At 35.7% G+C, this 13,009-nt stretch overlaps 1 protein-coding gene across 2 annotated transcripts; it reads left to right on the top strand.

The window, feature by feature from the left end:
• Positions 1-2,749: 2,749 nt before the first annotated feature.
• On the top strand, positions 2,750-12,341 carry LOC306853395 (E3 ubiquitin-protein transferase RMND5B-like). 2 transcript variants are annotated; one of them, XM_079390761.1, is made up of 10 exons: positions 2,750-2,804; positions 3,960-4,137; positions 4,997-5,139; positions 6,660-6,797; positions 6,965-7,065; positions 7,652-7,818; positions 8,023-8,188; positions 9,102-9,204; positions 9,856-10,010; positions 10,440-12,341. In XM_079390761.1, exons 2-10 carry the CDS (start codon positions 3,999-4,001, stop codon positions 10,501-10,503), a joined length of 1,176 nt encoding a protein of 391 aa, XP_079246887.1. In that variant the 5' UTR covers positions 2,750-2,804; positions 3,960-3,998; the 3' UTR covers positions 10,504-12,341. The 2 variants fall into 2 exon arrangements, with proteins under 2 accessions (XP_079246887.1, XP_079246888.1); XM_079390762.1 differs by having other exon boundaries at positions 2,761-2,866.
• The last annotated feature ends 668 nt before the right edge of the window (positions 12,342-13,009 follow it).

The raw sequence follows: 13,009 nt of genomic DNA, 5'->3' as shown, positions 1-13,009 counted from the left end.
AGACAGCAGTTCCTTCTGTTTTTTTATCAACTGTCCTTATGAAGTATATGTGGGTCAAACTAGATATAGTTAATAAAGGCTGAAATTTTAAATTTCAAATGCACAACAATAATTGTTTTGATAGAAAAATGACAAAATCAATAGAGCTTTACATATTTGTGTATAAATGCTATCTTAGACATTTTCCTAGTTTTTGACCTTAATGTTTTTAAAAACCAGCGTACATTTTCCATGCCATAAATAAAACTATTTGTAAAAAGCTGTTATACTTTACAATATTTTGCCATGTATCCTGCGAAAAAACTCTACAGGTGCCCCTGGACCACAAAACCAGTGTTAAGTAGTGCAGGTATATTTGTAGCAATAGCCAAAAATACATTGTATGGGTCAAAATTATCCATTTTTCTTTTATGCCACAAAATCATTAAGTAAAGATCGTATTCCATGAGGATATTTAGTAAATTTCCTACCATAAAAACTTAATTTTTTAATAATAAAATGCATTGATAAGGACTTCATTTGGAAACTTTAAAGGCGATTTTCTCAATATTTCGATTTTTTTCTGAACCCTCAGATTCCATATTTTCAAATAGTTGTATCTCAGCCAAATAGTTTCCTATCCTAACATCAATGAAAAGCTTATTTATTCAGCTTTAAAATTATGTATAAATCTCAATTTTAAAAAATTAAGACCCTTATGACTGGTTTTGTGGTCCAGGCCCACATGAAAAAAAAAATACTATAGTAAAGTACTTTAATTCATTTGTTGTGGTAATTCTATAGTTGCTATGGTAATATAGAGTCATTGGCAAAAATATCGGCACCCTTGGTTAATATGATCAAAGAAGGCTGTAAAAATTCATTTGCATTGTTAATCCTTTTGCATTTTTATTTAAAAAATTCACAAAAATGTAATCTTTCATTGGATAATAAGAATTTAAAATGGGGGGAAATCTCATTATGAAATACATGTTTTTTTCTCAGATACACATTGGACACAATTATTGGCACCCCTAGAAATTCTTATGAGTAAAATATCTCTGAAGTATATTCCCATTCATATTCACAAATTTGAGCACTCCAGGGTGATTATGAACATGAAATTATCCAGCCATGGCTTCCTATTTCACAGAAATATAAACAGGAGGGAAACCAAATGCCAAATTCCCTTAATCATCCATCACAATGAGAAAAACCAAAGAATACATTTCTGATGCGCAGATAAAGATAATTGAGCTTCGCAAATTAGAAAGTGGCTTTAAGAAAAGAGCTAGAGAAATTCCCATTTCCACCATCAGGGCAATAATTAAGAATTTCCAAATCAACATAAAATGTTATGAATCTGCCTGGAAGAGGACGCGTGTCTGTATCGTCCTAATACACGGTGAGAAGGAGAATTTGAGTGGCCAAAGACTCTTCAAAGACCACAGCTGGAGAATTGCAGAAAATAGTTGAGTCTTGGGGTTAGAAAACCTTAAAAAAAAAAGGTCAAACAGCACCTACATCACCACATGTTGTTTGGGAGGGTTTCAAGAGAAATAGCTCCTCCAAAAACAAACTCCAGCATATTCAGTTATCAGACAGGATTGGAACGTCAAATGGCACTGGTTGCTATGGTCAGATGAAACAAAAAAATTAGCTTTTTATCAAATACCAACAGATAAAAAAAAATCAACAAGTGACTGACTCTGTTAGAAATCTTATAATGGGCCATGTTTGGATCTTCCAACCGGACAATAATCCAAAAACAAACCTTAAAAACAACACAAAAATGGGTCACTAGGCACAAAACTAAGCTTCTGCTATGGCCATGCAGTCCTCTGACCTGAACCCTGTAGAAAATGAGTGGGTGAACTGAAGAGAAGAAGCACCGTCATGGAGCTGTGAATCTGAAGCATCTGGAGAGATTCTGGATGAAGGAATGGTCTCTGATCTCTTCTCAGGTGTTCTCTAACCTCATCAGGCATTATAGGAGAACATTTAGAACTGTTAAACTGGCAAATGGAGGTTTCAAAAAGTATTGAATAGAATGGTGCCGTTAATTGTGGCCAATATGTATTAGAGAAAAAACATTTATTTCATAAGGATATTTCCCCCCATTTTAAATTCTTATTATCCAATGAAAGGTTAGATTTTTGTGAATTTTTAAAATAAAAGATCAAAAGGATTAACAATGCAGATTTATTTCCACAGCCTTCTTTGTTCATATTTACCAAGGGTGCCGATATTTTTGGCCATGACTGTAACAACTATAGTAATATAAACAAATTACTTTACCCAATACTGTACTACTATACTGCAATACACTACAGTTTGCTGTAATAAAAACAAAAGTACAGTATTAATTACAGTTTATCAGTTCACTATAGTTCACACAGTATGCTGTAGCATTCATTAACAAAGTGCTGTAAATACTATAATATATACAGTATAATACTATAGTATGGTTAAAACACTACAGTATTTACTATAAATTACTTTAATATTTTTGCATGTGGGGGGTCACATATGTATCTGAAGTCCCTGAGTACATGCATATTTCCTCAGATATTTGTTCATTACAGTTTGTTTTGAACTAGAACTTATAGACACTTTAAACCAGCTAAGACCATTAAATCTGGCCCATGTGTCATTTGTCATCAGTACTTGCGTATCAAGTGTTTGTGCTTTGTTGTCATTGAGGTAAAAGCATACACCTCCAGGCCACAGTGGGCAGCAGAGCGTCAAACACGTACCTCGCTCCAGAAGAACAGATTCACTGCATCGCTTCAGGGACGTCTGCTGGTGAAGTGGTGTTAAAACAGGCAAGAACATCATGTATTATTAAATTTACGCGTTTGATATAGCCTTCTAAAATTCGTTCGAGGTCAGTACTACGCTGACATGCTTTAATAACTTCGTTAGTGTCAAAGTACATGTTGAATTTGCGAGTTTTAGACTCGCTCTTATGGCTAAATGTATTCCCGGCTATGCTAACAAGCTAACTGATTGTTTTGATCACACAGTTGCTCATTTCAACGCACAATTTTAGTTATTATTACAGTTTTCTTTAGTTAGACATAAATGTAATTGCAGTGTATTATTTAAGCAGTTGAAACAAATTGAGAATAGTAGCTGTTGGCTATTTTAGCTCATCATTTTGCTGTGTTTGGGCTGCATAGCCCTGACCTATAGGCTTTTATAGATTTGTTTTAAACTGAAAAATTCAAGGACGTTTATTCATGTTTATATTCATTCAGGATCCTTTATGACTGATTAGTTATGCGTTAATACAGTATTGCATTTTAGAGTGACATTTTATTCCAGTTAAGGTTAGTTGGGTACAAAGCATTTCAGTCTTTTTAGGCTGTTTATTTTTATGACAACAGGCCCGTAAGCCTAAATCCTTGGAATTATATCCTATGAGTACCTGCTTACGTTGAAATGACATATTGATAGGTGTTGTACGTCTAAAACTTAGGAACACTAAGAGTTTTTTGACCCAATGTTTGAGTCAGACTTTTGGCTCAGATTTTTGATCTGATCCTCTTATCCCGGGAAATCATTTACTGACCCGTTGGCTTGATTTAATCAGTACTCAGTCACACAAACAAGTTGCTGTGAGGACCATTCAGATGATTCATATGATTCAAACATATGAGACTAACAAATTAATTTGACAAATTAGCTCTTCTGAAGTGCTTGGTAAAAATCTAGCCATTTATAAAAACACAATTAAACTTCTATTCTGCTGTAGTTCACTGTGTGTCATGATTGACCACACCATACCAAACAGTATTCACGCACCTTGACAAATTTATGTTATAATTATAATTTTTTTCTACTAATATCTGGAATTGACCAACTAAAGAACACAAGATCTATGCAGGACACAAGATCTATGGTCATATCAGGCTTTATAAAGTAATAGGATTGTAATCTGTATATGAGGTTGATTTTTATGTTTTCCTGTTTTGCAGGACATTGTGTTTGTGTGTGAAAGCTGTAACGCTGTGCTGATGGAGCAGTGTGCGTGTGTGGAACGAGAGCTCGAGAAGGTGCTACACAGGTTTGTCACGTATGGACATCAGTCAGAGGAAAGTCTGGATGAACTCCTGAGGAACGTCTGTGAGCTAAGAAGTCGATTGGTTGCCTATGGTGAGCTTAGGATCCACTTGAATAGCAAATTTTGGGTTCTGGTAAAATACGGTCATCTAGTAGTTTGGTTTCTATACCTTAGGCAATAAATCAGCCATGGGTAACTGATGAAATGAAGGCTTGGAGATTTAATCTGAATGGCACACATGGCAGAATATATGGGAAATAAGTATAAAGAAACTGGACAATATGAAATCTTGTTTCTGCCATAGAATAAAAAAAAAAAGCTAATTGCAGCTTTATCTCACTTTATCTCTCAATTCTGAGTTTATATCTTAGAATTCTAACTTTCTCAAAATTGGAAGTTTATATCTCACATTTCAGACTTTTCTTCTCAGAATTTAGAATTTTTTTCTATATAATTATAATTGTGAGATAAACTTGCCGTTCTGAGCATTCAGAAATCTGAGCTATAAACTCGCAATTGTAAGAACAAAAGTGCGAATTTTGAGATGAAAAAGTTACATTTAAAAAAAATATTCCATGTTATCAATTGTCAGCTTGAGTGAGAGACTGATTCATATGTCAGTGCTTGTTCATGAAAACAAGTCTGAGGAGGAGGAGGAGGAAGTCAGCCAAGTGCTTTTACAGCTTTGAAAAAAGCCAATTCTGTGACATTAAGTCATGAACAATAGGTGTACTTTAGATGCCTGCATAAATAATAGCCTGCAGTGCAAACAAACATACAAAAACACAGGAAAAACTGTATTTAGCTGTATAACCTCTAGCCCACACGTTAGATTTGTAGATGGTTATATAAGTGTAACTCTGTTACAGAGATGAGTCACAGTAGCATATATCTGTTTAGATCAAAGTTCACTGAGTTGTTATATTTCATCATACTCCGTTTCAACTCTAGGTGTTCAAGATGCAGATTTGTCAGTGCTCCATCAAACAATGGCCCAGTGCTGCAAGGAAATCAAAGAAACCGTGCAGATGCTTGCCTCAAGGCACAAAGACATCCATGGCAGTGTGTCGAAAGTGGGGAAAGCAATTGACAGAGTAAGAATTTGCAATCTTAAGTGTTTAATTTAATCAAGTATTAAATGTAACAACACTTTGTCTTAGTCAGGGTCTCCCAAACTGGGAATTGTTTATGATGAAAATTTAAAGGGGTCATATGATGCTTTTTTAAAAATCATTATTTTGTGTGTTTGGTATAACAGAATATGTTGACATGCTTTAATGTTCAAAAAACACATTATGTACATTACATATGTACATTATTGTGGTTCCTCTATGCCCTGCCTCTCTCAAACGTGTTGTTTTCTACAAAGCCCCTCCTTCCGACAAGCCCAGTCTGCTCTGATTGGCCAACTGACCCAGTGCATTGGGATTGGCCGAACACCACAAGGACGTGTCAGAAATGTAACTTTCCATTATTGCGAGCTTCAGCTTTCAAAGTAAATATAAAGACAGATAATAATATCTGTAGTTTTACCATCAGTTCAAGCCCGAAAGGGGAACAGAGTCATGTGACAGACAGTGATGATGCTCATATGTATTTGCGCACAAGCCACGGTTAAGACAGTTGACTCTACTGTGACCCTGTCTCTCTCTCTCTGTCTCACACACACACACACACACACACACAATGCGTTACACTGCGCATAACTCCGCATTTGAACAGTTAATAGCAAATACTTAAACTAATAACAAAACATTCTTGCAGTCGCTGATTCAGAAGCGCCAGATTGTCATAGCAAAGTTGTAATTTACCCTTTTTTTTTTTTTTTTTTTAAATAGCCTTTGTGTATAGCCAGCCTTGCACTCTCCTAGGTTCACAAAACGATCGTCCATAAAATGCAATGCACAAATTCGAACATTTGGGTTGTGCTGTTCTGTTGTAAACAAATCTTAACCAATGATACCTAATTACATCTACTTTCGGAAGGCCAAATAAAGTGCTTTCGCATAGAAACACACAGCGTCTCCCTGACATGGCTGCATCAACACTACTGCGGTTACTGAAACCATGTCTTCTTTCTTTGTGTGAACATTTGGGCGGCATTACGCAAATATTTCCACATTGTGACGTAGACATGTGGGGGCGTGTTTGAATGAGGCGTTTTAGCCTGGTCTGGATCAGCCTTCTCTTTTAGATAGAATAAATCTTTTTGTGGGAGACTTTGAGCTTTGTAACTCTGCAGATCGTATACATGCACAAACAGCTACATAACACACTAAAGAAAAGGAAAACAAGAAATTGCGTCATATGACCCCTTTAAATGATAGAAATGGAAAATTCTAATAAATAATTTTAAAATAAAACACAATAACAAAAGACAAAATGTTATGTTTGTCTGAATAAATATATTCAAATACATTCCAGTGGCATTCCCAATCCCATTCTTAATTTACAGTTGCTTTGTAAATTTTCTGTCTGTTAAAATTGAAAAATATATACCTGTTTGATGATAAAATTAGACTTGTGGTTTAATTTATTTTTTTAAATCTATCACCTCAAAGTTTTGTGTTACATGGTTTAATATGTTTCTTTTAAATGCTGTTCTCTTGCACAGAATTTTGATGCAGAGGTGAGTGCAGTTGTAGCTGAGAATGTCTGGGACTCTCCAGAGAGGCAGAAATACCTCAGTGAAACCATCGTAGAACATCTTTATCGACAAGGCATGTTGAGTGTTGCAGAGGATCTCTGCCAGGTAGGATTTTCTTCTGTATTATTATTAAATACTCTAAATGTGAGTGTGCATTTCTTAATAATTGGTGTAATTCGCATTCATCTTCACTTGTGAGTTTTTCAGCTCTTGTATTTTGTTGACAATTTGATCCCAGCACTAACATGTAGTGTTTCAATCTGACTTCACAGGAGTCTGGTGTAGTAATCGACATGAGCATGAAACAGCCATTTCTGGAGCTCAACCGCATTTTAGAGGCTTTAAGAACACAAGATCTCAGACCAGCTTTAGAGTATGTATCACATCCTTCTGCTTTCTACTTCTTGCTTTTATTTTTATTAATTTTTTTCCCCCTCATGTACACGGCCTTTCAAAAGTTTGGGGTCAGTAAAGTTTTTTGGGGGGTTTTTATATAAAAAAATTTACATTTTTATTTAGCTTGGACACATTAATCAAAAGTGACAGATACCTATAATAATAATAATAATAATAATAATAATGAGCAACACAACTGTTTTCAACATTGATAATAAGAAATGTTTCTCGAGCTCCAAATCAGAATTTTAGAATAATTTCTAAAGGATCACGTGACACTGAAGACTGCAGTAATGGCAGCTGAAAATTCCATCACAGGAATAAACTACTCAGGAATAAATTATTTTAATCAAATAAATACAACCTGGTGAACCCAATATGTTTCTTTCAAAATCATACTGACCCTAAACCTTTGGATAGTGTATCTATCCACATCCTCTCAGTCTTTAAACATACACTGGATTTTTCCGAACAATGAATTTGATTGGATGTGGCTTGAATATGTGAATTGTAGATTTAAGATTACTAGTTGTAATTGTTTGGTTGTATGATTGCTGTGGTAGGTGGGCGGTGACAAACCGTCAGCGGTTGCTGGATCTAAACAGCACCCTTGAGTTCAAGCTCCACAGACTCTATTTCATCAGCCTGCTCAACAGTGGCATCAACAAACAGCAGGAAGCTTTACAGTACGCACGGCATTTCCAACCATTTGCCTCACAGCATCAGAGAGGTGAGGAAAGGTTCAGTCCAGAATTCATGAACCACAACGAGGCTTTAGTTTTGTAAACATATGGGTGGAACTGAAGCACCATTGAGGCTGTTTTACCAATAACACCATTGATGCAATTATTTTGTTCTGTATTACACTACCTGACTCAATGTTATGACCAAAGTCTGGGATGACATCTGAGCTTTGTTTGTGTGTGCTTGCTAGATATTCAGATCTTAATGGGTAGTCTAGTTTACCTCCGCCATGGGATCGAGAACTCTCCGTACCGCAGTCTGCTGGAGACGGATCAGTGGGCAGAGATCTGTAACATCTTCACACGAGATGCTTGCGCCCTTCTTGGACTCTCTGTGGAGTCCCCACTCAGTGTCAGGTCTGTAAAAAGCTCACCTAAAAGTCCTAAAATTTCTACTGATCCTGTAGGATTTGCAATATTGTCCCTAACCAATAATTAAAGAGATGGCAGGACTCTTTTAGGAACTACTGAATTCATTAATGTCTTTTAAGTTTTATGCAAGTTTTACATGGTGCTCAATGGAGTCACAAAGCATACTTTTAAAATTAAATTAAGTTTTATCTTGAAATGCCACATTTTGTAATGTCTATTCAGTGCTTTACTTGTCTGAATAATGTACTGTTAAATTATTTTTTTGAAAAAAGCCTCTTGTCTTGCTAAGCCTGAATTTATTTAATTAAAAATACAGTGAAAACAGTCATATTCTGAAATTATTAGAATAATTGAAAACTACTGTTTTCAGTTTAAATGTGTTTTAAAGGGGTCATATGAAATGGCTAATAAGAACATTATTTCGGTATTTGGTGTAATGCGATGTTCACACAGTTCCAAAGACAAAGAAAACATGAGTCATGTGACCCCTTTTAAATATATTTTATTTCCTGTGATGGCAAAGCTGAATTTTCAGTAGCCGTTACTCCAGTCTTCCAATTTTATATGGAAGTTAAAAAGAACAGCATTTAAAATAGAAATCTTTTCTAACATTATGAAAGCACTTACTGTCACTTTTGATAAATTTAAGACATTGTTAAATAAAAGTATTAATTGCCTTTTGAATGGTAGTGTAGATTCTCTTCATAGGTGGCTTTCCTCAGCATACTCATGTATATGTTTAATAGTAGTTATTTGGGATATCATATAATTAATTAGATTTAAAATAATCAATTGACAGACCTACTCTGTTTTAGACTTGCACGTTTTGAAATTAGTATTGAATGAATGATGAATGATTGATGTTTTATTATTGAATCCTCCTTTGATTTTCCATCAGTTTTGCGTCCGGCTGTATGGCGCTGCCTGTGCTCATGAACATCAAACAGGTTATTGAACAGAGACAGTGCAGTGGTGTTTGGACGCATAAGGATGAGCTGCCAGTAGGTCTCTTTCTTTCCCTTTAATGCTTTGATTCAGTGATATGTCTTTTTCTGAAGGTATTTTCAGACGTTGAAAAGGTTTTGTACATTACATGAATTTTTACATTTACATCATAATTAGGGATGCATCAATTACTTGAATAACATTTACTGATACCAATAGTTTGGTGTTTCTTTTTTTTTTACTCTGATAATTAATTATGGAACACATAATTAATTACGCAACTAAATAAATTGAAGTATTTCTATAACAAGTTTTGAACATTTGTTTTGCAACACAAGGTGCTTTTATAGCTGAACTTTTATAATTCAAGACCAGCAAAGATATGGGAAATAAAGTGATTTTCATTTGTCAATGACAGATCAATTTAAACCAATGAACTACCAAAATTAGGAATGATAAATTACACTTTCTGTTCATTTCCCTATTCAGACTGTTCAGTTTAAAAACACTGAAACGCAAAGCAATCAAGATTTTGATTGCAGCCGGCTTGACTAATTGCTCTGTCTGATAGGTGCTAGATACCTACTTTTATCTGCCAAGAACTGGCTGATATATCTGCTAATTATAATTATTAATAAATGCGGTCATTTCAGGTACATTAATGCTTAATCTGTTCATCCCTGCTCTTTGTTTGTGTGTGTGTTTAGATTGAAATAGATCTGGGGAAGAAATGCTGGTATCACTCTGTGTTTGCCTGTCCTATCTTGAGGCAGCAGACATCAGAGAGCAATCCACCCATGAAGCTCATCTGTGGGCATGTCATATCCAGAGACGCGCTTAACAAACTCACCAATGCTGGAAAGTAAGACTCTGACATATGCATCACATTCTATGTTACGTTTAAAGTTTAATCAGTGCTAGCAAACAGACCCCAGACCTGATGCCTGATGGTTATTTAACAAGGGTTAAAGTGCAGTCTGCAGTTGTTGCTACCAGCAATAGCCATAGTTGATTGACAGATGATTGCAAATAATTGAACTTAAGCCAGGTACACACTGTATGATCTTATAATAGTCCCTCACAAGTTGTTGCATTGTAATTATACAAATTAGTACTGAGGTATATTATTTAACTACATGTGTTTACTTTAGGGTTAGGGCTTGGTTTAGGGTTAGTTTACAATAGTAGCAGGGTCACCGTAAAGCAAAGTGTTACCAAAATAAATGAATCTTTTATGCATTATTGATGCTGATATTCCTTGCTTACAGTATCTTAAACTCTCTCTTCTCAGGCTTAAATGCCCATATTGTCCAATGGAGCAGAATCCCTCAGATGCCAAACAGATCTTCTTCTGATGTCTTTTTTCGGAGCGTAGCCGAAAGTCGTGTTAAAGGCTTCGTGGAGCCGCTTTTTCGAATGATCCTCATTCACAGGCATGACAAGCCTTATGTGGCGGCTTCTCCCCCGCAATGCCACCTCCCTCTCCAAAGCTTTTAGTTTACAGAGGCCGGTGGCCACGGCAACATACCTGTAGAACCCGAGTCAGTAAGTGTACCTAATGAGGAAAACGATCTTTGCGGATCATTCATTTGTTAACATAGCCTAGTATAAACAGGCTTTTACAAGAACGTATGTGTGTGCGCATTTCGCTTCCTCTCCATTTGTTTTAATTGCAGAGTATTTTTAAGTTTCCATGGTATAACGCCTCTCTTTTTCTTTCTTTGTGACTCTTATTAAGCGAATGGGCGTGATGCATCTGTGTGGGTGACTTCTTGCAGAATATATCCACAGTTTCCTCTTTTGAGATCACATTTAAATACATGAACGGGGAATCTTTGCACGTGTACATGATAGAAATGGCTTTTCAGTATGTATATTAACAATGACATAAGGACTGGTGGACAGGTGCCTGTTGATTATAAATGAATCGCGTCTCTCCAATATAATAAAGGCTTAATTGGATCGAATGGTGTTTTGATTAGTGCGTCAGTGTGAATATTAATCAGAAATCTGAGGATTTGTTGTGCAGATTGTGATCTTGTTCTATGCTCCCGTCTAATGTCTGAGAAAACCAGCTTGTCCAAGCCATGTGTCTTGCTCTGTGTATTTAAAAAAAAGTTTAATTAATATACAGCAGTGATTTGTGATGGTATAACTTTTCATTAGTATAATTACATATGTAATGTATTTAAGTGCACACACAAATGATTTTATCACAGAGTTGACTGGACTTGCTGAATTAGCTCTCACAGCTCCAGGCTTCTACACTTACATAATCAAAACGGGTCTATGCGTTGATTCCAGAAATGCATCCTCTGCAGACAGTTGCATTAGCGGTTGAACCTTTGCCAGCGTAACGTACTGAAACTATATGTCCATTAATGTAACGTTGATGGTAGACTGACTGTGTTTTAATGTTCCCCATCAAGACGAGAGTTTCCAGCTGTTTCCCATCATCTTTGAATGTAAAGCTCACTCTGTTTATATCTGTATAGGTGAAGGGAGACGGTGGAATAATATTTTGTCCCTCAGGATGTTCTTCAAATCCTTCCTGGCTTTAACACAATGTAACTACTAATTGTTCCGTTCTGCTTTAGGGATCGATATCTCAAAATGTGCATGCCGAAGCGGAATGTGTGGTTTGTAAATTGCCCTTTTGCAGTGATTGAATGAAATTTGGAAACCTTGCCCGTAACAAGCTCTTCTGACAGATGTGATCCAGACCTGAGACCTAGAGAGAGAGAAAACCTTTACTAGTGATCTTTGACTTTCTCGAAGGTCGGGCATGTACCAGCACAGCTTCGTTCTTCAGTGAATGATGTCTGATTATTATTATTTTTTTCTGTCGTCTTGTTTAAAGCCTTCAAGAGGTGTGTAGGAGTGCTGTGTGGCCACTGACATGTGCTGATAATAAACATTGTCTGTTTTTTCTTTAAGTAGACAATCATTTATTACCTCCTGGAAATCTGTAAGATCAAAGCAGAGTACTGTGTGTTATGAGTTTAAGGAAGTGCTTTTTGGTTTTAGTTTTTTTTTGGTTTTAGTTTTTTTTTGGTTTTAGTTCATTCAGTGATTGAGTAATGACTCTGCTTTCTCTACTAACAACTGCAAGGCAACTATTGTAAATATTTATCTTCTAACAGTACAATATGTTTATTATACTTGCATCTAAATAATAAAAAGATTTATACTCAACTTTGTTGTCTGCCTCTGCACACAAGGTAGTGTTCATAACAATTGTTATATATCAATGAGTTTGGGAATATTCCTTGCTTTGTCTTGAAATTATGAACATACTGAAACTATTGAAAACAATAGCAAAATAAATGAGATGTTGACCCTTTACTCCCACAAGAGGGAAACCTCAGTTCAACCTCAGTGGGGAAGCTGTAAGGGCTCAAACTGACACAATGGCCATACATTGGTTTCCTTGATATTCTTTATACTATTAAGAGTTGTTTAAAATAGACGTTTTTGTAATAAAACGTTGTCAGTCTGTCAAAATTGCATTTGAATTTTTGCAAATTGCGTTTTTTTGTCAGAAGTTTCTATGGAAACACCTGTTTCTTGAATGAAATTGAGACCCTCCTATGTTTGCACACTATAAGTTAGATGACCTCTGACCTGCTTTAAAAAGAGCTTGACTATATAATGAACACTAGGGGGCAAAGCTATGCATTCAAGAACAAGATAAAACAGCAGGATTTTTTCTTTTTGAAAACAAGGTCCATGTTTTATGTAAGTTAAAAAAGTAAATAAACTTTTCTTTCCATTTTAAGTTACACATCTAATGTGTTGACCCTGTCTGCCTTTTCTTAAACTTGGTTTACTTGCTTCTAAAGAAGCAACTTAAGTCCCTAC

Source organism: Barbus barbus, assembly GCF_936440315.1.
Source record: "Barbus barbus genome assembly, chromosome: 33".
Lineage (NCBI taxonomy): Eukaryota > Metazoa > Chordata > Actinopteri > Cypriniformes > Cyprinidae > Barbus > Barbus barbus.
This window is presented reverse-complemented; position numbering and strand designations above follow the sequence as displayed.

Excerpts from the sequence above, each read along its gene's own strand:
- LOC306853395 (XM_079390761.1), top strand. The coding sequence starts at position 3,999 with ATGGAGCAGTGTGCGTGTGTGGAACGAGAGCTCGAGAAGGTGCTACAC. Across the intron at positions 4,138-4,996 it reads AAGTCGATTGGTTGCCTATG|GTGTTCAAGATGCAGATTTG; the intron begins GTGAGCTTAGGA and ends TTTCAACTCTAG. Across the intron at positions 8,189-9,101 it reads GAGTCCCCACTCAGTGTCAG|TTTTGCGTCCGGCTGTATGG; the intron begins GTCTGTAAAAAG and ends ATTTTCCATCAG.